At 45.7% G+C, this 19,708-nt stretch overlaps 1 protein-coding gene across 6 annotated transcripts in view; it reads right to left on the reverse strand.

Moving 5' to 3' along the window:
* ro60 (Ro60, Y RNA binding protein) overlaps positions 1-19,708 on the reverse strand; it is a 51,207-nt gene that overhangs the window by 25,647 nt on the left and 5,852 nt on the right. For 4 of the 6 annotated variants that reach the window (XM_070887328.1, XM_070887330.1, XM_070887329.1 and 1 more), the window contains 4 exons: positions 12,959-13,179; positions 10,303-10,449; positions 1,079-1,216; positions 874-993 (listed from right to left, as the gene is read on the reverse strand). In XM_070887328.1, coding sequence (XP_070743429.1) covers positions 874-993; positions 1,079-1,216; positions 10,303-10,449; positions 12,959-13,179 — 626 coding nt within the window. Of the gene's footprint in view, positions 1-873; positions 994-1,078; positions 1,217-10,302; positions 10,450-11,492; positions 11,565-12,958; positions 13,180-15,638; positions 15,644-19,708 lie in introns of those variants that run through there. The other 2 variants (XM_070887331.1, XM_070887332.1) reach the window with 2 other exon arrangements.

The following is a 19,708-nucleotide window of genomic DNA, read 5'->3' on the forward strand; positions in this document are numbered from 1 at the left end:
CAGATAATCTGTTTCTGTTATGTTGATTAAAGTGCCACCAAGTCCATCCTTCTCCCTGGTTACTGTCTGAGCTGAACCTCGGCATCCCTCTCCGCCTCCTTAAAACCTACCTTTTTGACCAAGTTTTCGGTCAGCTGTCCTAGCTTCACCTTACGTGTCTTGGTGTCAAATTTTGTTTGATAACTGTGAAGCGCCTTGGGACATTTTACTACGTTAAAGATGTTATATAAATGCAAGTTTTTGTTGTTGTAGTTTCATTAGAATCAGACTAGCCTGGGGCCAAATAGTGAGGAGATGGGCAAAGTTGAATACCAGCTGGGGACTACTGCATACTTCCTGGAAACAACTGCTAATATACTGTGCCATGGAGTGGCAGATTCAGCGATTCTCGATGAGTAATTAAACACTTTAGTGCTCAACTAGATTTTATGGGTTGGAATCAATGTGCTTCGCAACAAAAGAAAAAAAAGGGGGAGGACAAGAGAGGAATCAAGAGAAACCAATGATTTAACAAGGCCAACTTTCAAGTGCCACCTGGTGGCTGGTTATACAACAGCAGAAGCTTGAGAAAGATAACGACCTGTCCATGCTAAATCCACCATGTAACAGGCAAGAAGAAAATAGAAATAAAGTGGGGAAGAGAAAGAAAACAGAAACTGTATTTTCCAGTCAAAAGGCAAATATCAAACAATGATTAATTTGGGAATCATGCAAACATCGCCATTTATTATACTAGTTTTAAAATTACTTTTTTAAATTAAGATTCAACATAAAATTGTTAGTTTTAATGCAAATGTGTTTGCAGAAAAACAACATAAGATAATATCAATATAAGCAACAAAAAATAGCCAGTGGCTTGTGAAAGTATCTTACCATTGCCATAGCTGCAGCAACACTGTAAGCATAAAGTGCTTTGCATCCTAGCACCTGGCTACACATGGAAGAGCTAATATCCAAGGCCAATACAAAGTGCTTCCCGGTTGGTTCCACATTCTGTAAAAATTAACCAAAAATAATAATTTATATTCCAGATATCATGGATCTTATGAGGTTGGAAAATAACATAATTTAACATTACCTTGAAAGTTTTATAAAATGCCTGATCAAGTGCTACTAAAATGTCTGGATCAGGGATCCACTTTAGCTTTCCTCGGTTTCCTTTTCCTGCTTTGTATGTTTCTAGAGCCACCAAAATGTGAAATGGATGGATTCGAGCCTAGAAGTGGAACATTAATGCATTATTGACAAAGTATGATATACTCTATACATGGTTCAAAATTGTGGCAGTGCATGTTTTCCTTGCTCAATATTCTTCTCTCATCCCTCTTTGCCTGAAGGTGGTCACTTGTATTGAAGTACTGAGTCAGAATATTTCACCCAACATGTATCCTTCAACAGTGAGAATCAATGGACTATTTGATTATGAGGACCATCACAAATAAGCTCCACCCTGATCCTGATCCCATCTTCATGTAGTATCACATCGACAATTCTTGGGAATATTCATTCTAAGCTAAGTTTCACAGGATGCAAAACCTAGCTCACGATGAATACATAGAAAGAGGAGCAGGAAAGTTGCAGGGGCGGGGCGGGGGGGCGGGTTGTGGTTGAAGAAAGGGTGGTGATTCAATAAGGACTACTATGCATTTCCAAGTGGCTGGTTATATAGCAGAAACCTGACAACAGGCAGTCCGATCAATGAATGGTCTTTGTAGGCAACAAAAAGGAAAACAAAACAATAAAATGGAAGAATAGGAGTAGCTGGATAGTAACCAGGAGCAGGAACTTTAGCCAACTTTGCTTTGTCTAGCCAAGAGACATTGAAGCCAACAGTAATACTCCACTACTGTCCCAGATGAGGTTGGCTGAGTATAGACCAAGCATCAAACTTAGAATCATCACCTGTATGGCTTGTACTGCATCATTTATTTAATAAGCCAATAAGAACCTAACAACAATGCATAACTATGCTATCAACCAAATAAAAAAACTCTTTACATCAAAAAACTGGCAGTATACAACTATTCTATATTGAGATTATTTTGCAAATAAATTCAGTTATTTTTAAATTGTACACAAATGTTTAAGGAATAGTGGGCTCCCCTGATGGCTCAGTGGGCAAAATCACCACCTGGCATGGTACAGAGTTGTACGGACCAGGGAGTTCCAAGGATAGTTCCATCTCTGGTTGATGCCGAGTCATGTAGTGTCCTGATTGCTGCGGGCAGTTGTGAACATATGTGTCATGTATGTAACCTCTATGTAACACCACTGCAATACTGTATATACTTAAGCAATGCACACCTTTACCACAGGGGGTGAACTTGTGTGAGACACTCCTTACCTGGTTATCCAGGTATATAAAGGAGGTTCCACGCAGGGTCATCACTTCTTGGTCCTGTAAAAAAAAGCTCAGGTCATAGAGTGACCTTGTCCATAGAATGTGCCTCGTGTGGGTTTTGTGCCATTGAGTAAGGACTTTATATTGGCGACGAGAAACAGGAATCAACGACCCACGAGAATGGCCACCGGTAGCACAGAGGAATGGTACTGTGTTGGTGAAGACTGGGACGATTTCATTGAGAGGCTCCAGCAAAGCTTTGTCATGAAAGAATGGCTGGGAGATGCAGCGGCCGACAAGCGAAGGGCCCATCTGCTGACCAGCTGCAGACCTAGGACTTACGTGCTCATGAAGGACCTAATAGCACCTGAAAAGCCGGCGGACTAAACCTTTGAAGAGCTCAGCAAACTAATCGGTGAGTACCTCAAACAGACGAGCAGCATACACATGGCCCGACACAGATTCTATACCCACCGACATAGTGAAGGACAGAGCATACCGGACTTCGTTGCGGACCTCCGACGTTTGGCCAGCCTCTATAAGTTCATAGACGCCTGCAGGGGAGAGATGTTAAGGGACTTCTTTATTGAGGGTCATGCGGGGATTTTCCGAAAGTTAATTGAGACTAAGGACTTGACTTTGGACGTGGCGGCATTGATGGCTCAGACTTTCATGGTGGGGGAGGAGGAAACCAAAATAATATACGCGCGCAATTCTGCCTCCGTGGCGGGGGATCAGGGAGTCAATATCATAAACACGACTCAGAGCCCTGCAGGCAGGCAAGGGCAGTTCGACACACCCTAGGCAGCAACAGACCCCAGAGTAGGTTTTCAAGAGAGACAATGGCAGGCTGAACGGACATTTACGCTATCACAGTGGATAATGTGGTCCGGGATGGGGCCATTGACACCCTCTAACAGGGTACTCAAGAGCAGTCAAAGGGACAATCAACAAGGAATGCCGGGTCATAGCTCCTTTGTTCACAACAATGGGAATCTCAGCTCATGCTGGAGGTGTGGGGCAAACACTCTGCCAGGATTGCAGGTTTCAACAGTTCGTCTGCAGAAATTGAAACCTCAGTGGCCATTTAGCTCGAATGTGCAGGAAGCCTGTAACCAGGCTAATTTACGAGGCGGATGGACCAGAAGAGGGGTCTGTGAGGCAGGATGACTCTTGGGGCAAATCAATGGACGCTGAAGTTCAGCGGGTTCATGTGGCAAACATTCACAGCTCATATACCAAAACGCCACCAATGATGATGAAGATTTTATTAAACAGCATCCCTGTACGCATGGAGCTGGACACGGGGGCCAGCCAGTCGCTCATGAGCGTTCAACAATTCGAAAAGCCATGGCCACTCAAAGGCAGTAGACCCAAACTAGAACGCATTGAGACACAACTACGGACGTATACCAAAGAAATCATTCCAGTACTAGGCAGTGCAATGTTGGTGGTCACACACAATGGATCAGTGAACCGGCTGCTGCTCTGGATTGTCCCGGGCAATGGTCCTGCACTGTTGGGGAGGAGCTGGTTAGCTGAGATGAACTGGAAATGGGGGGGATGTGCACGCAATGTCATCTGTGTAGCGAAGTTCGTGCTCACAAGTCCTACAACAATTTGAGTCACTATTCCAACCTGGTGTCGGGACGTTCAAAGGTACCAAAGTAGTGATACGCATCAACCCGGACGCCAGCCCAGTGCACCACAAAGCCAGAGGGGTGCCATATGTGATGCGGGAGAAAATCGAGAGCGAATTGGGCCGTTTGCTGAGAGAGGGCATCATCTCGCCCGTTGAATTCAGCGACTGGGCGAGCCCCATCGTTCCCGTCCTAAAAGAGGATGGTTCTGTCAGGATCTGTGTAGACTACAAGGCCACTATCAGTCGGGTGTCCCTACAAGACCAATACCTGCTCCCGAGAGCGGAGGATCTTTTCGCCACGCTGGCAGGCGGCAAGCCGTTTACCAAGTTGGATCTCACTTCAGCCTACATGACCCAAGAACTGACCGACATAGTTGAGGGCAAGCGCCAGTCCCAAAACGAGTACCATGACTGAAATTCAAGGGGGAGATGTATAGAAATAAATGACCCCGTATTTGTCCTCAATCACGCCGTGGGGCCCAAATGGCTTGAGGGTACTGTAATAGACAAAGAGGGGAACAGGGTCATCGTGGTTAAACTTAACAATGGGCAGATATGCCGTAAGCATCTGGACCAAGTAAAAAAAAAGGTTCAGCATGGACACTGAGGAACCCAAGGAAGATCATGAGATGGTGCTCACACCACCGCCAGTGAACAAGCAACAAGAACATTCAGCCGCATGCACAGTCCTTGCGGTCAGCCCGGAATCACCACAGGTGACAGACACTCACGCCAAGGCTCAACAACCAGAGCCCCAACTGCGGCGCTCCACAAGGGAGCGTAGACCACCTGAAAGACTTAACCTATGATCCCAATAAGACTTTAGTGGGGGGGGGGGGGGGGGAAGGGCGGAGGTGATGTCATGTATGTAACCTCTATGTAACACCACTGCAATACTGTATATACTTAAGCAATGCACACCTTGACCACAGGGGGTGAACTTGTGGGAGACACTCCTTACCTGGTCATCCAGGTATATAAAGGGAGGTCCCACGCAGGGTCATCACTTCTTGGTCCTGTGAATAAAGGTTCAGGTCATAGAGTGACCTTGTCCATAGAATGTGCCTCGTGTGGGTTTTGTGCCATTGAGTAAGGACTTTACAATATAGATGCCAGGGAGAGAAGAGGATCGAACACAGCTGTAATGCCTACCATGGCCATACCAGACCAGCCTGCTGACATTCACTGTGCTCATGCAGGAAGACCCGCCATTTAAGTGAGGTATTAGAGGGTTGGCAATACCTTATGAAGCCTTATGAAGAAAGGTTGAGCAGGTTGGGCCTGTACTCATTGGAGTTTAGAAGAATGAGAGGTGATCTTATTGAAATGTATAAGATTCTGAGGGGGCTTAACAAGGTAGATGCAGAGAGGATGTTTCCCCTTGTGGGGAATCTAGAACTCGGGGGCATAGTTTCAGAATAAGGGGTCGCCCATTTAAGGAGGCATTTCTTCTCAGAGGGTTTGTGAATCGTTATAATTCTCTACCCCAGAGAGCTGTGGAGGCTGAGTCATTGAATATATTTATTGGGTCATCGAGGTGGAGATAGACAGATTTTTGAGCAATAAGTGAGTCAAGGGTTATGGGGAGCGGGCAGGGAAGTGGAGCTGAGTCCATGATCAGATTAGCCATGATTTTATTGAATGGCGGAGCAGGCTCAAGGTGCCAAATGGTGTACTCCTGCTCCTATTTCTTATGTTCTAATGTTTAGAACCACATCCTGGCAGGAGTCACTGCCTGCAGGAAAAGATGGTAGGAAGGGAGAAAATTGGGAAAATTCTCGAATCTTTACAATAGTAGAAAACTGTGAAATTTAGAAAGGATTTGCCCCATGAAGCAAACATTGATACATGTAATATCAAATTTAACATCCTTGCAATGGGGCGCACTGCAATGGACTACCCCATCCTCAGGCTAGGGAATGTAAATAAAAATAAATACATTCACCCACAGTTCACATTCGAGTTCCCCACGATGTGATCCCTGCTGATAGTGATAAGATCATCTGTACAATATTATTTATTGTACAAATAAATTTACTGTAGTAAAGCATCCAAAGGTGCTTCACAGGAGCTTTAACAAACAAAATTTGACGCCGAATCACAAAAGGATATATCTGCGCGATGACCAAAAGCTTGATCAAAGAGGTAGGTTTTAAGGAGCGTCTTAAAAGGAGGAAAGAGAGGTGGAGAGGTTTAGGGAGGGAATGCCAGTAACTTAGGGCCTAATCAGCTGAAGGCAAGGCTGCCAATGGTGGAGCGATTAAAATGCTCAATGGTCAGAATTGGAAGAGCGCAGATATGTCAGAGGGTTGTAGGGCTGGAGGCGATTACAGAGGTAAGGAGGGGCGAGGCCAAGGAAGGATTTGAAAACAAGAACGAGATTTTAAAAATCGACGCGTTGCTTAACCGGGAGCCAAATTTATGTTAGCAAGCACAGGGGTGATGGGTGAACAGGACTTGGTGCGTGTTAGGACACCTCAAGTTTGCAGAGAGTAGAACGTGGGAGGCCAGCTAAGAGTGCAGAGGTAACAGAGGCACGGATGAGGGTTTCAGCAGTAGATGAATTGAGACGGGTGGAGTCGGGTGATGTTACGGAGGTGGAAATAAGCAGTCTTAGTGATGGCGCGGTTATGTGGTTGGAAGCTCATCTCGGCGTCTGAACACGTTCATAGACTATGGAGAGGAAAGGGAGGTTGGACACAAAAGCAAAATACCAAGGATGTTGGAATATGAAATAAAAACAAAAAATGCTGGAAATCTCAGCGGGTCAGGCAGCATCTGTGGAGAGAAAAACAGAGCCAAAGTTTCCGATTGATGGGGCGGTAGTTTGCAAGGACGGAGCAGTCAAGGGTTAGTGTTTGAATTGTTTACCAACAGTGTCTAGACTTACCTATGAAGAATGGCTATTTGCTGGAATAATAGATTTTTAGTTATTTAATTTTTTTTAAATTCTTCAGCAATTAAATTCTGAAGTAATGAGACTCCACACTTGTAAAACTAAATTTGCAGTGCCAGAGTGGTAGTTTGGCAGTAATTAAGAATAATTACGCCATTAAAAATTCACTTACTCTTCTGCTTTTTCTGCTGCATATGTGAGTAACTAGTGGGCAAGTACAGCAATTGCACACGCTGACATGAATTTCAATGCTGAGTCTGTCGCTGAAGTACCGCTGGAGCCCAGCTGGAGGTGCAACAAAATCGAACAGAAACTTCCGGATTTCCGCATTTAATAGCACACATGTGGATTCTGGCAGTTGCCATCTGATTTACTCAATAATAACGGTGAGTGCTGATAGTCTCACCATTATTCTTAACGCAAAATCCGGGCCAATGACCAGATAATCTATTTGAGTTATGTTGGTTGAGGGATAAATATTGGTCAGAACTTTGAATAATGCCGTGGAATCTTTTACGTTTACCTGAGAGACTAGATGGGGCCTTGGTTTAACATGTCAACCAAAATTACCAATCCCGTTACATTTCGGCTGTGATTTTCAGAATTATAAAACTGCTTGTGTGCAACATTTAAGTGCACACCTGCAAGAGTAGATGAAATTCAGAGTGATAAGATTATTATATAAATCACATGAAATAAGCACATTGCAAGTGTTGAGCACATGAACTGTAAAATACAGAAATGCATACATTTCCATACAAGGTATGTTATTCAGGAGAAAGTTACCATGTTCCAATTTGTTTTGATTAGATACTAGTTATTAGCAGGTGTTTTTTTATTAGTTCCTGGGATGTGGCCAGCATTTATTGCCCATCCCTAATTGCCCTCGAGAAGGTGATGGTGAGCTGCCTTCTTGAACCACTGCAGTCCATGTGGTGAAGATATTCCCATAGTGCTGTTAGGGAGAGAGCTCCAGAATGTTGACCCAACGACGATGAAGGAATAGTGATATATTTCCAAATCAGGATGGTGTGTAACTTGGATGGGGAACTTACAGGTGATGGTGTTCCCATGCGCCTGCTGCCCTTGGCCTTCTAGCTGGTAGAGGTTGTGGGTTTGGGAGGCGCTGTGAAGAAGCCTTGGAGAGTTGCTGCAGTGCATCTTGTAGATGATTCACACTGCAGCCACAGTGCGCCAGTGGTGGAGGGAGTGAATGTTTAAGGTGATGGATGGCGTGTAAATCAAGTGGGCTGTTTTGTCCTGGATGGTGTTGAGCTTCTTGAATATTGTTGGAGCTGCACTCATCCAAGCAAGTGGAGAGTATTCCATCACATTCCTGACTTGTGCTTTGTAGATGGTGGAAAGGCTTTGGGGACTCAGGAGACACACTCGTCGCAGAATACCCAGCCTCGGACCTGCTCTTGTGGCCACAGTATTTATGTGGCTGGTTCAGTTAAGTTTCTGGTCAAGGGTGAACCCCAGGATGTTTATGGTAGAGGATTCGGTGATGGTAATGCCGTTGAATGTCAAGGGACGGTGGTTAGACTCTCGCTTGTTGGAGATAGTCATTGCCTGGCACTTCTGTGGCGCGAATGTTACTTGCCACTTCTTAGTCCAAGCCTGAATGTTGTTCAGGTTTTGCTGCATGCGGGCATGGACTGCTTCATTATCTGAGGAGTTGTGAATGGAACTGAACACTCTGCAATCATCAGCGAACACTCCCACTACTGACCTTATGATGGAGGGAAGGTCATGGATGAAGCAGCTGAAGATGGTTGGGCCGAGGACACTGCCCTCAGGAACTGCTACAGCGATGTCCTGGGGCTGAGATGATTGACCTCTAGCAACCACAACCATCTTCCTTTGTGCTAGATATAACTACAGCCAGAGGAGAGTTTCACCCCCTGATTCCCATTTACTTCAATTTTACAAGGGCTCCTTGATGTGACACTCAGTCAAATGCTCCCTTGATGTCAAGGCAGTCACTCTCACCTCACCTCTGGAATTCAGCTCTTTTGTCCATGTTTGGACTAATGCTTTAATAAGCTCGAGAGCTGAGTGGTCCTGGCGGAACCCAAACTGGGCACCTGTGAGCAGGTTATTGGCGAGTAAGTGCCGCTTGATAGCACTGTCGACAACACCTTCCATCACTTTGCTGATAAGAGTAGACTAATGGGCAGGGTGATAGTTGGCCAGATTCGATTTACATAAGAAATAGGAGCAGGAGTAGGCCATTTGGCCCCTCGAGCCTGCTCCGCCATTCAATAGGATCATGGCTGATCTGATTATGGACTCAGCTCCACTTCCCTGCCCGCTCCCCATAACCCTTTACTCCTTTATCGCTCAAATATCTGTCTATCTCCACCTTATTCAATGACCCAGCCTCTACAGCTCTCTGGGACAGAGAAATCCATAGATTTACAATCCCCAGAAGAAATTTCTTCTCACCTCAGTTTTAAATGGGTGGCCCCTTATTCTGAGGCCATATCCCCTAGTTTTAGTTTCCCGTGAGTGGAAATATCCTCTCTGCATCCACCTTGTCGAGCCCCCTCATTATCTTACAAATTTCAGTAAGATCATCTCTCATTCTTCTGAACTCCAATGTGTATAGGCCCAACCTACTCATAAGTTAAACCACTCATCGCTGGAATCAACCTAGTGAACCTTCTCTAAACAGCCTCCAATGCATGTATACCTTTCCTTAAATATGGAGACCAAAACTGTACACAGTACTCTCGGTGTGGCCTCACCAATACAGTTGTAGCAGGACTTCTCTGCTTTTATACTCTATCCCCCTTGGAATAAAGGCCAACATTCCATTTGCCTTCCTGATTACTTGCTGTACCTGCATACTAACATTTTGTGTTTCATACACAAGGACCCCCAGGTCTCTTTGTACTGCAGCACTTTGCAATTTTTCTCCATTTAAATTATAATTTGTTTTTCTATTATTTCTGCCAAAGTGGATAACCTCACATTTTCCCACATTATACTCCATCTGCCAAATTTTTGCCCACTCACTTAGCCTGTCTATATCCCTTTGCAGATTTTTTTCTACATTGTTGGAGAGATGCCAGTGTTGTAGCTGTACTGGAATAGCTTGGCTAGAGGCGCGGCTAGTTCTGGAGCACAAATCTTCAGCACGAGAGCCAGGATGTTGTTGCGGCCCATAGCCGTTGATGTATCCAGTGCACTCAGCCACTTCTTGATATCATGTGGAGTGAATCGAATCGGCTGAAGACTGGCTTCTGTGATGCTGGGGACCTCAGGAGGAGGCCGAGATAAATCACCCACTCGGCACTTCTGGCTGATGATGGTTGCAAATGCCTTGTCTTTTGCACTGAGTGTGGTTGAAAGCAAGTTACACTGCCTTGACCAACTGCATTTCAAAGATTACATATATTCAGATTAAAAAAAACATACCTTCTTTAAGACAGTCTCATTTTTCAATCTTTCACACACCGTGGCAACCTCTTCACTTCCTGGTTTAAGAATGGAATCTGTAGTCATTTTCCCTACATTTTTGAGCACTGCAATAACAGGCATATCCTTCAGTAACGCTTTCCACACCTAATAAAATAAAGCAAATGTTTTATTCTGCCAAAAACAAAGATCTGCATATTAAAACAATACATAGCTATTTCAACTTGTACAATAGGTCTTCAAGGTGCAATACAGTGAATGAATGGATTACATTCAGTGCTATCAGTAGGGGAGTGGCGAGAGAATGAGAAGGGGAGAAAGAGAGAGAGAGAGAGAGAGAGAGAGAGAGGGGGAAATTCTCAAATAGGTGCACTAGTTCAGTAAAGTTTAATGTTATTCTTCATCATACTACGTCCACTTGAATTATGAAAATCACAGCCAGCTATACAATTGTAGATTTTGTCTGGACTGGGAGCAGCTTGACATTAAGTTGAAGAACTGGTGGTTACAAGTCTGTCACTGGTGCTGGAAGCAATTTGAGACGATGAATTAACAGTGCCACAACAATCATATTGCACAACTCTGAAGAAAATTAGTTTTATGTATGACTTTTCCGACAAGAAATGGTTGTCAACATAGTATGTACTAAATAAGCTTAGCAATAACACGCATGTCACTTTATCTATATAACAAGTACATATAACAACCATGTACAGTAGACACCTCAAGTTGCTGAAGAAATATCACCAACCATGTCTCCGCAAGATCCTACAAATCCCCTGGGAGGACAGGCACACCAACATCAGAGTCCTCATTCAGGCTAACATCCCCAGCACTGACCACACTCGATCAGCTCCGCTGGGCAGGCCACATAGTCCGCATGCCAGACACAAGACTCCCAAAGCAAATGATCTACTCTGAGCTCCTTCACGGCAAACGAGCCAAAGGGTGGGCAGCGGAAACGCTACAAGGACACCTTCAAAGCCTCCCTGATAAAGTGCAACATCCCCACTGACACCTGGGAGTCCCTGGCCCAAGACCGCTCTAAGTAGAGGAAGTGCATCCGAGAGGATGCTGAGCACCTCGAGTCTCACCGGCGAGAGCATGCAGAAATCAAGCGCAGGCAGTGGAAAGAGCGTGCGGCAAACCAGTCCCACCCACCCCCTTCCCTTAACGACTATCTGTCCCACCTGTGACAGAGACTGTGGCTCTCGTATTGGACTGTTCAGCCACCAAAGAACTCACTTCAGGAGTGGAGCAAGTCTTCCTCGATTCCAAGGGACTGCCTATGATGATGATGATAAAAAGTACTTGAGGTACCTGAGCAAGTCACTTTGAAAATCCATTTAATAAGTAAATGTCAAAATGCACATTTCAATAATGCATTATTTTTCAGGTAACACATATACCCTCCAAATTTGTTCTGATAACATCTTCCCAGCAGCAGCCCAGAGTAACATTTGGAGTATAATGTGGGAAAATGTGAGGTTATCCACTTTGGCAGAAGAAAATAGAAAAGCAAATTATAATTTAAATGGAGAAAAATTGCAAAGTGCTGCAGTACAGAGAGACCTGGGGGTCCTTGTGCATGAAAGGCAAAATGTTAGTATGTAGGTACAGCAAATAATCAGGAAGGCAAATGGAATGTTGGCCTTTATTGCAAGGGAGATATAGTATAAAAGCAGAGAAGTCCTGCTACAACTGTACAGAGTACTGTTGAGACCACACCGAGAGTACTGCGTACAGTTTTTGTCTCCATATTTAAGGAAGGATATACTTTCATTGGAGGCTGTTCAAAGAAGGTTCACTAGGTTGATTCGGAGATGAGGGGGTTAACTTATGAAGAGAGGCCCAACCTACTCAACCTATACACATTGGAGTTCAGAAGAATTAGAGGTGATCTCAACAAGGTGGATGCAGAGAGGATATTTCCACTCATAGGGGAAACTAAAACTAGGGACATGGTCTCAGAATAAGGGGCCATCCATTTAAAACTGAGATGAGGAGGAATTTCTTCTCTCAAAGGGTTATAAATCTGTGGAATTCTCTGCCCTAGAGAGCTGAGGAGGAAGGGTCATTGAATATATTTAAGGTGGAGATAGACAGATTTTTGTGCGATAAGGGAATAAAGGGTTATGGGGAACGGGCAGGGAAGTGGAGCTGAGTCGATGATCAGATCAGCCATGATCTTATTAAATGGCAGAGCAGGCTCGAGGGGCCAGGTGGTCTAATCCTGCTCCTATTTCTTATGTTCCTATGTGTCAAAGTAATCACAATTAAACAAAATTTAAGAACTATTTTTGACTGATGGTCAAAGTCTGCTTTTAATAATTGGTGAGCGTTAACAATTCTGCTATAGTGAAATAAGGGAAAGAAAGGGCCAAATAAAAATCACCAGGTGTGTTTTTCTGGGATGTTATCATACATGTTAGCAACCAACTCAACAGCAGCATAGTGGGCTGCTTTTTGGCAATTAGAAAATAACATTTGGCGGAAAAGAAATAAAATGATTTTTTCTTAATTGGATTCACAACTATTCTACAAATACTAATCACAGATACTGCATAAATAGCAGCTGTTGATAAATCAGATGTAGGGGTTGTTAGTTTTATTCACTGATGTAGTGGCCAAGGAACAAAGCATTTACTTCACTCACCTCCTGTGACTTCAGGTGATTGGTCAGTAGGTGCTCCCTGACCAACCTGTACTCCTCAATAAGTTGAGCAACCTCCTGTTCATCTCGGGTCATTTTTACTCTCTCCAGAGCTTCAAAGTACTTCAACAGCCGCTGAATTCCATCTGAGTTTTCTTTACCCTTGTAGGCTTCTTCAACCTCCTTCCAACCTTTCATAATATACTTGGTGACCAAAGTGAGATCTGGAAAAGACAGAACAAATTGGCTGAAAATACCATTCTTCACCCGTGCTGTGGGACAATATTTTTGGATTCACTTAATATGCACTGGTGTATTCTGAAAGGAAACAACTGCCTATTCACATTAATTTCTAGTCACATTTTCTTCAGGTCAAAACTTCCCCAACAGTCAAGAAAAATAAAGAAAACCCCAAATGGTTTTAATTTGCCAGCATTATGTTGACATATCTAGCTAGATTTTGATTACTGCATCACTAAGGTGGCCAACTTAGCAAACTACATTGTAAATTTAAATATGGTATTTTGGTTACCTTTTTGAAATGTGCATAGAGTAGGGCACTGATTAATTAACCAAAATTGTGAAGTACAGCTCTTGCAATTATAGATCTTTATTGGCAGGCAATTACAATTGAAATGAAATTACTTATCAGTTAATCCTCAGACACATGGATACATATTGCAATTCCTCTCTTTCCTCTGCCAACATCTCCTCATCCTTCTTAGTCAGCCGGACGAGATGATCCAGCCTCGAGAACAGCATCAAGGCACTCGAGCAATTCAGTATAGGATTTGTCCCCATGCCCTTTCTTTTTGCACCAACCATCCCTTACACTCAAATAACTGGTCCAAACTCATCCTTGCACAGCAAAGCGGAGTGTGAAAGCCAGACTGGAATACAATTTAAACTTAAGTCTTCTAGTCAGGAGGCAAAAGCCAGAAGGCTGTATGACAAACATTATGAGGCCAAGTTTCGGCCTGAGTTGCTCCTGTTTTAGAATGGAGTATCTTAGAAATTTGAATTCTCGGCATTTAGTTTGTTCCAGTTCTAGTCAGTTAGAACAGTTTCACTTTGGAACAGAATTTTTTTTCAAAAGGGGGCGTGTCCGGCCACTTACGCCTGTTTTCAAAGTTTAGGCAGTGAAAACTTACTCCAAACTAACTTAGAATGGAGTAAGTGAAGATTTTTGTACGTTCGAAAAAACCTTGTCTACACTTTAGAAAATCAGGCGTAGGTTACAAATTAGGCGTAGGGAATGGGGGGGGGGGGGGGAGGGTTTAAAGGGAAGTTTACAAACATTAAACACTTCAGTTTTACAAATAAAGAGCCATCATCAATAATAAATGATAAATACATCAATAAATCAACCAATAAATCAATCAAAAAAAATTAATAAAAAATTTTAAAAAAAAATCATAAATAAAACATTTTCTACTTACCGACTGCAGCACCGGGAGTCCTCCAACAGCGTGCTGGGACGGCCCCCCCAGTGTGTCTCTATCTCTCTGTCTGTGTGTGTGTGTGTCTCTCACTCTCTGACTGTCAGTGTCTGTGTTTCTGACAGCGAGGGGAGGGGGAGATGGGAGGAGGGGGGGGGGGGAAGAAGAGAGGAGGGAAGGAGGGAGGGAAGGAGAGAAGAGGGAAGGAGGGAGAGAGGAGGGAAGGAGGGAGAGAGGAGGGAAGGAGGGAGGGAAGGAGAGAGGAGGGAGGGAAGGAGAGAGGAGGGAGGGAAGGAAGGAGGGAAGGAGAAAAGGAAGCTGAACGGCCGGGCCCAATTTATAGGTAGGTGGCGCGGGTCTCCGGGGGGGGGGTGGCGGGGGGAAGAGAGAGAGAGTCGCGGAGGTCCGGGGGGGGGAGCGGGGGGAGGGGAGGGTCAGGTCCGGTTGGGTGGGAGGAGCCTTATCCACGCAGCCCCAGTGAGGCCATTCGGCCAGGGCTAGGGGCTGCGTGCTTCAGGCCCTTCCCATAGTTTTGGGCGCCTGGAGTTACTGCACATGCGCGCCCACTGTAGCGCGCATGTGCAGAGGTCCCGGCACTGTTTTCAGCGCAGGGACCTGGCTCCGCCCCCTACAGCTCGTGCTGCACCGTGCCCAGCTCCAGAGGGCCTTCAGGGAGCCGGAGAATAAGTAAGTTTTTTTTAGGCGCACTTTCTGGCGCGAAAAACGGGCGTCCAGGTCCGGTGTGGCCCGAAACTTGGGCCTTATATAAATGATACTTAAGTTTAAAAGTACATAACCTTGACATATCCTAGATGATGAATTGGCGTGATCTTGACTAGTTCAAGCACAAAAGTGAGAAGGACAAAAAGAAAATGCAGACCATGAATCTTACTTTAGCAATCCCTACTGACTCGCCTTAGAGTCGGGCACTGATTCATTAATCAAAATCGATCATTAATTAATCAAAAGCCACACAACAGTATTAGCTGAAGTTGCAAATAGTCTACAGTTGCTTGCCCACTGACCCTTTTAAATCAGTCAGAGTTGCATGGTCCAAAGGAATATTAGAGGCAAAGTACAGTAATCAACAAATTTTATTTAAAAACAGGTTAACGTTTCTCACATGGTTACTTATTGGTGGCACTACTGCTGTATACAGTCAGGAATTTATTAGAAAGGCGTATTCGAGTCACAGAAACAAGCTCTTATTGTTAGTTCAATTGCTTTTTGAATTTTATACTTACTACCCATCTTTCCACACTTTACTGCTTTTGGATATATAATCTAATTGCCATATAAAATGCATCCATTCTTAAAAAGAAAAATGTAGGAAACGTCAGTTAGTAAACAGAGATGCAAGATTCAAGTAGGCAGAGTTTGTGCCACCCTCCACCATATATTGATTATTGCTTGCTGGGTAAGAATACATTCATTCAACTCTGATATCAATGAATGGTAAGACCCATTACGATTCCCAAATCCATGATTTGCTGGTCTGGGGCACAATCGCAAGAGGGAAGAAAGTTTAAATTATCAGTTACATTAGGCTACTTATGACAGGCTCCAGAGGCACACTCTTAAAAACTTAAGGACATATTGTTTCGATATGTTCAACCAGCAAATGGCTGGAACACATAGATTAAAAGATTAATAAAAAAGGGAGGGAAAGTGAACATTAAACTTATATTTATGAATGGAGTGGAAACTGTTGCTTAATGAAAGGGAGGGAAAAGTCACAGAAAGGATTGTAGAACATGGACTGGAAAATATCAGAAAAAAAAAGGAAAGGAAACAGCACTCGAGATGTTTACAGAAATTAATTTTTTTTTAAATTGCATTTTGGAAAATAGCAGAAAAGGCATAAAACAGATCACAGGGCAAGTCATTTTTAAAATGCCTGCCATAGACACAGAGTGAGGATAAGGTCAGTCAATCGTAGGGAGTCCCTCGGAATCGAGGAAGACTTGCTTCCACTCCTGAAGTGAGCTCTTTGGTGGCTGAACAGTCCAATATATGAGAGCCACAGACTCTGTCACAGGTGGGACAGATAGTCGTTGAGGGAAGGGGTGGGTGGGACTGGTTTGCCGCACGCTCCTTCCGCTGACTGCGCTTGACCTCTGCAAACTCTCGGCGGTGAGACTCGAGGTGCACTTTCTTCACTTAGGGTGGTCTTTGGCCAGGGATGCCCTGGTGTCACTGGTAATGTCGCACTTTATCAGGGAGGCTTTGAGGGTTTCCTTGTATCGTTTCCGCTGCCCACCTTTGGCTCGTTTGCCGTAAAGGAGCTCCGCATAGAGCACTTGCTTTGGGAGTCACGTGTCTGGCATGCGAACTATGTGGCCTGCCCAGCGAAGCTGATTGAATGTGGTCAGCGCTTCAATGCTGGGGATGTTAGCCTGGACGAGGACACTGATGTTGGTGCGCCTGTCCTCCCAGGGGATTTGCAGGATCTTGCAGAGACATCGTTGGTGATATATCTCCAGCGACTTGAGCTGTCTTCTGTACATCGTCCATGCCTCTGAGCCACACAGGAGGGCAGGTATTACTACAGCCATGTAGACCGTGACCGTGGTAGGTTTGAGGGCCGAGTATTCGAACAGTCTTTTCCTCAGGCGGCCGAAGGCTGCACTGGCGCACTGGAGGTGGTGTTGAATCTCCGCATCAATGTCTGCTTTTGTTGACAAGAGTCTCCCGAGGTATGAGAAATGGTCCACGTTGTCGAGGGCCGCGCCGTAGATCTTGATGACTGGGGGGGCAATGCTGTGCGGCGATGACAGGCTGGTGGAGGACCTTTGTCTTACGGATGTTCAGCGCAAGGCCTATGCTTTTATATGCCTCAGTAAATACATCGACTATACCCTGGAGTTCAGCCTCAGAATGTGCGCAGATGCAGGCGTCGTCCGCGTACTGCAGTTCAACGACAGAGGTTGGGGTGATCTTGGACCTGGCCTGGAAGCGGCGTAGGTTAAACAGCTTCCCACTGGTTCTGTAGTTTAGTTCCACTCCAGTGGGGAGCTTGTTGACTGTGGTGGAGCATGGCAGCGAGGAAGATTGAGAAGAGGATTGGAGCGATGAAGCAGCCCTGTTTGACGCAGGTCCGGACGTGGATTGGGTCTGTAATGGGTCCGTTGGTAAGGATCACGACCAGCATGTCGTCGTGGAACAGGCGAAGGATGTTGACAAACTTTTGAGGGCATCCGAAACAGGAGGATACTCCATAGACCCTCGCGGTTGACAGTGTCAAAGGCATTTGTAAGGTCGAAGAAGGCCATGTATAAGGACTGGCGCTGCTCCCTGCATTTTTCCTGCAGGTGTCACGCTGCAAAGATCATGTCCATTGTGCCCCGTAGGGAACGGAATCCGCACTGTGACTCCGGGAGGAGCTTCCCGTCCACAGGGAGAAGACGGTTGAGGAGAACTCGAGAGACAACTTTCCCAGTGGCTGATAGCAGGGAGATTCCCCTGCAGTTGCCGCAGTCGGACTTGTCCCCTTTTTAAAAAATGGTCACAATCACTGCATCTCCGAGATCTCCCGGCATGCTCTCCTCCCTCCAGATGGGAGAGAGGAGGTCATGTATCCGCGCCAACATCGTCTCTCCGCCATACTTTAACGTTTCAGCAGGGATTCCATCCGCTCCCGTAGCCTTGTTGTTCTTGAGCTGTTTTATGGCTTTGCCTACCTCGTGCAACGTTGGAGTTTCACTGAAGTGATGGCGGGTCGCATGCTGCAGGATGGAGTCGAGAACACTCGAGTCAAAGGCAGAGTCTCGATTGGGGAGATCTTCGAAGTGCTCCTTCCAGCAGGCCCTGACAGTCTCGGTGTCCTTGATGAATGTTTCCCTGTTCTTGGCCAGCAGTGGGGTGGGGCCTTGGGAGTTTGGACCGTAGGTGGCCTTGACTGCGATGAATAATCCTCGCATAACATGGCTGTCGGCCAGTTGTTGTATCTCCTGTGCTTTCTCCATCCACCACCTGTTCTTTAGGTCCCGGGTTCTTAGTTGGACCTCAGCCTTGAGCCGCCTGTAATGTTGCTTTGCTGCTCCAGAGTTGGATTGTTGCTTGAGCCTCAGAAATGCTCTGCGCTTGCAATCTATTAGTTCTTGGATCTCCTATCATTTTCATTAAACCAGTCCTGGTGTTTTCTGGTTGAGTGACCAAGTGCCTCTTCACAGGCACTGGTTATGGAGGCCTGGAGGGCAGACCAAGCGCTGTGGGCATTCAGCATCCCAGGATTATCAAGGCACGCCAGATTAGCTGTGAGGCGCTAGCTGTATAGGGCTCTCTTAGCTGGGTCTTTAAGTGCCCCGGCATTGATTTTTTTGTGGCACTGCTTCTGCTGTCCCCTCTGCTTTGGGGTTATGTTGATGTCGATGAGGGATTGGATTAGGCAATGTCCGTCCAGCAGTCGTCAGCTCCTGTCATGGCGCGGGTGATGCGCACATCCTTGCAATCCCTGGCTTGGACGATGATATAGTTGAGCAGGTGCCAGTGTTTGGAGCGAGGGTGTTGCCACGATGCCTTTTATTTGTCCCTTTAGCGGAACAGGGTGTTGGTGATGAGAAGTTCATGTTCTAGGCATTTTGTCAGGAGTAGGGTACCGCTGGAGTTGGCTTTCCCTACCCCCTCTCTGCCAATCACGCCTCCCCAGAGGGCTGTGTCTTTGCCAAACCTGGCGTTGAAGTCGCCTAGGAGGATCAATTTGTTGCCTGCGGGGCCGTGGGACAGGGATGTTTCGAGGTTGGAATAAAAACCTTCTTTGGTCTCATCCATTACATCGAATGTTGGGGCGTACGCACTAATGACTATGGCGCATTGGTTCCAGGATAGGGTGAGTCGGACAGTCATGAGGCGTTCGTTAACCCTGCAGGGGGTGTCTTTGAGGCAGCTCATTTTTGATGGCAAAGCCGACTCCGTGAAGGCGGCGTTCTTCCTCTGGTTTCCCTTTCCAGAAAAAAGTGTAACCTCCACCCTGTTCCTTGAGTTGGCCTTCCCCTGCCCGCCGGGTCTCGCTTAGGGCGGCAATGTCGATGTCAAAGTGTTTAAGTTCCCAGGCGACTATTTGGTTCGGCCTGTCGCTGTTGGAGTTGTACATGAGGGTCCTGACGTTCCAGGTCCCAAACTTCATGTTAATGAAGCGGAAGATGCCTGTGCGTGAGTTCTTTTAATGTGGGGTGGCCGCTGCACACCGGCAACAACACGGGCTTGACAGAGCTAGGTCTTGGCCCAGTGGCAAGGGGGTCCAAGACGACTGGAGACCTGGCACTGCTGTATGAGCCTAATTGCCTTCGTCGAGATGTTGGCCGCAAGCCTGGTG

Source organism: Pristiophorus japonicus, chromosome 8 (genome assembly GCF_044704955.1).
Source record: "Pristiophorus japonicus isolate sPriJap1 chromosome 8, sPriJap1.hap1, whole genome shotgun sequence".
NCBI classification, from domain to species: Eukaryota; Metazoa; Chordata; class Chondrichthyes; family Pristiophoridae; genus Pristiophorus; species Pristiophorus japonicus.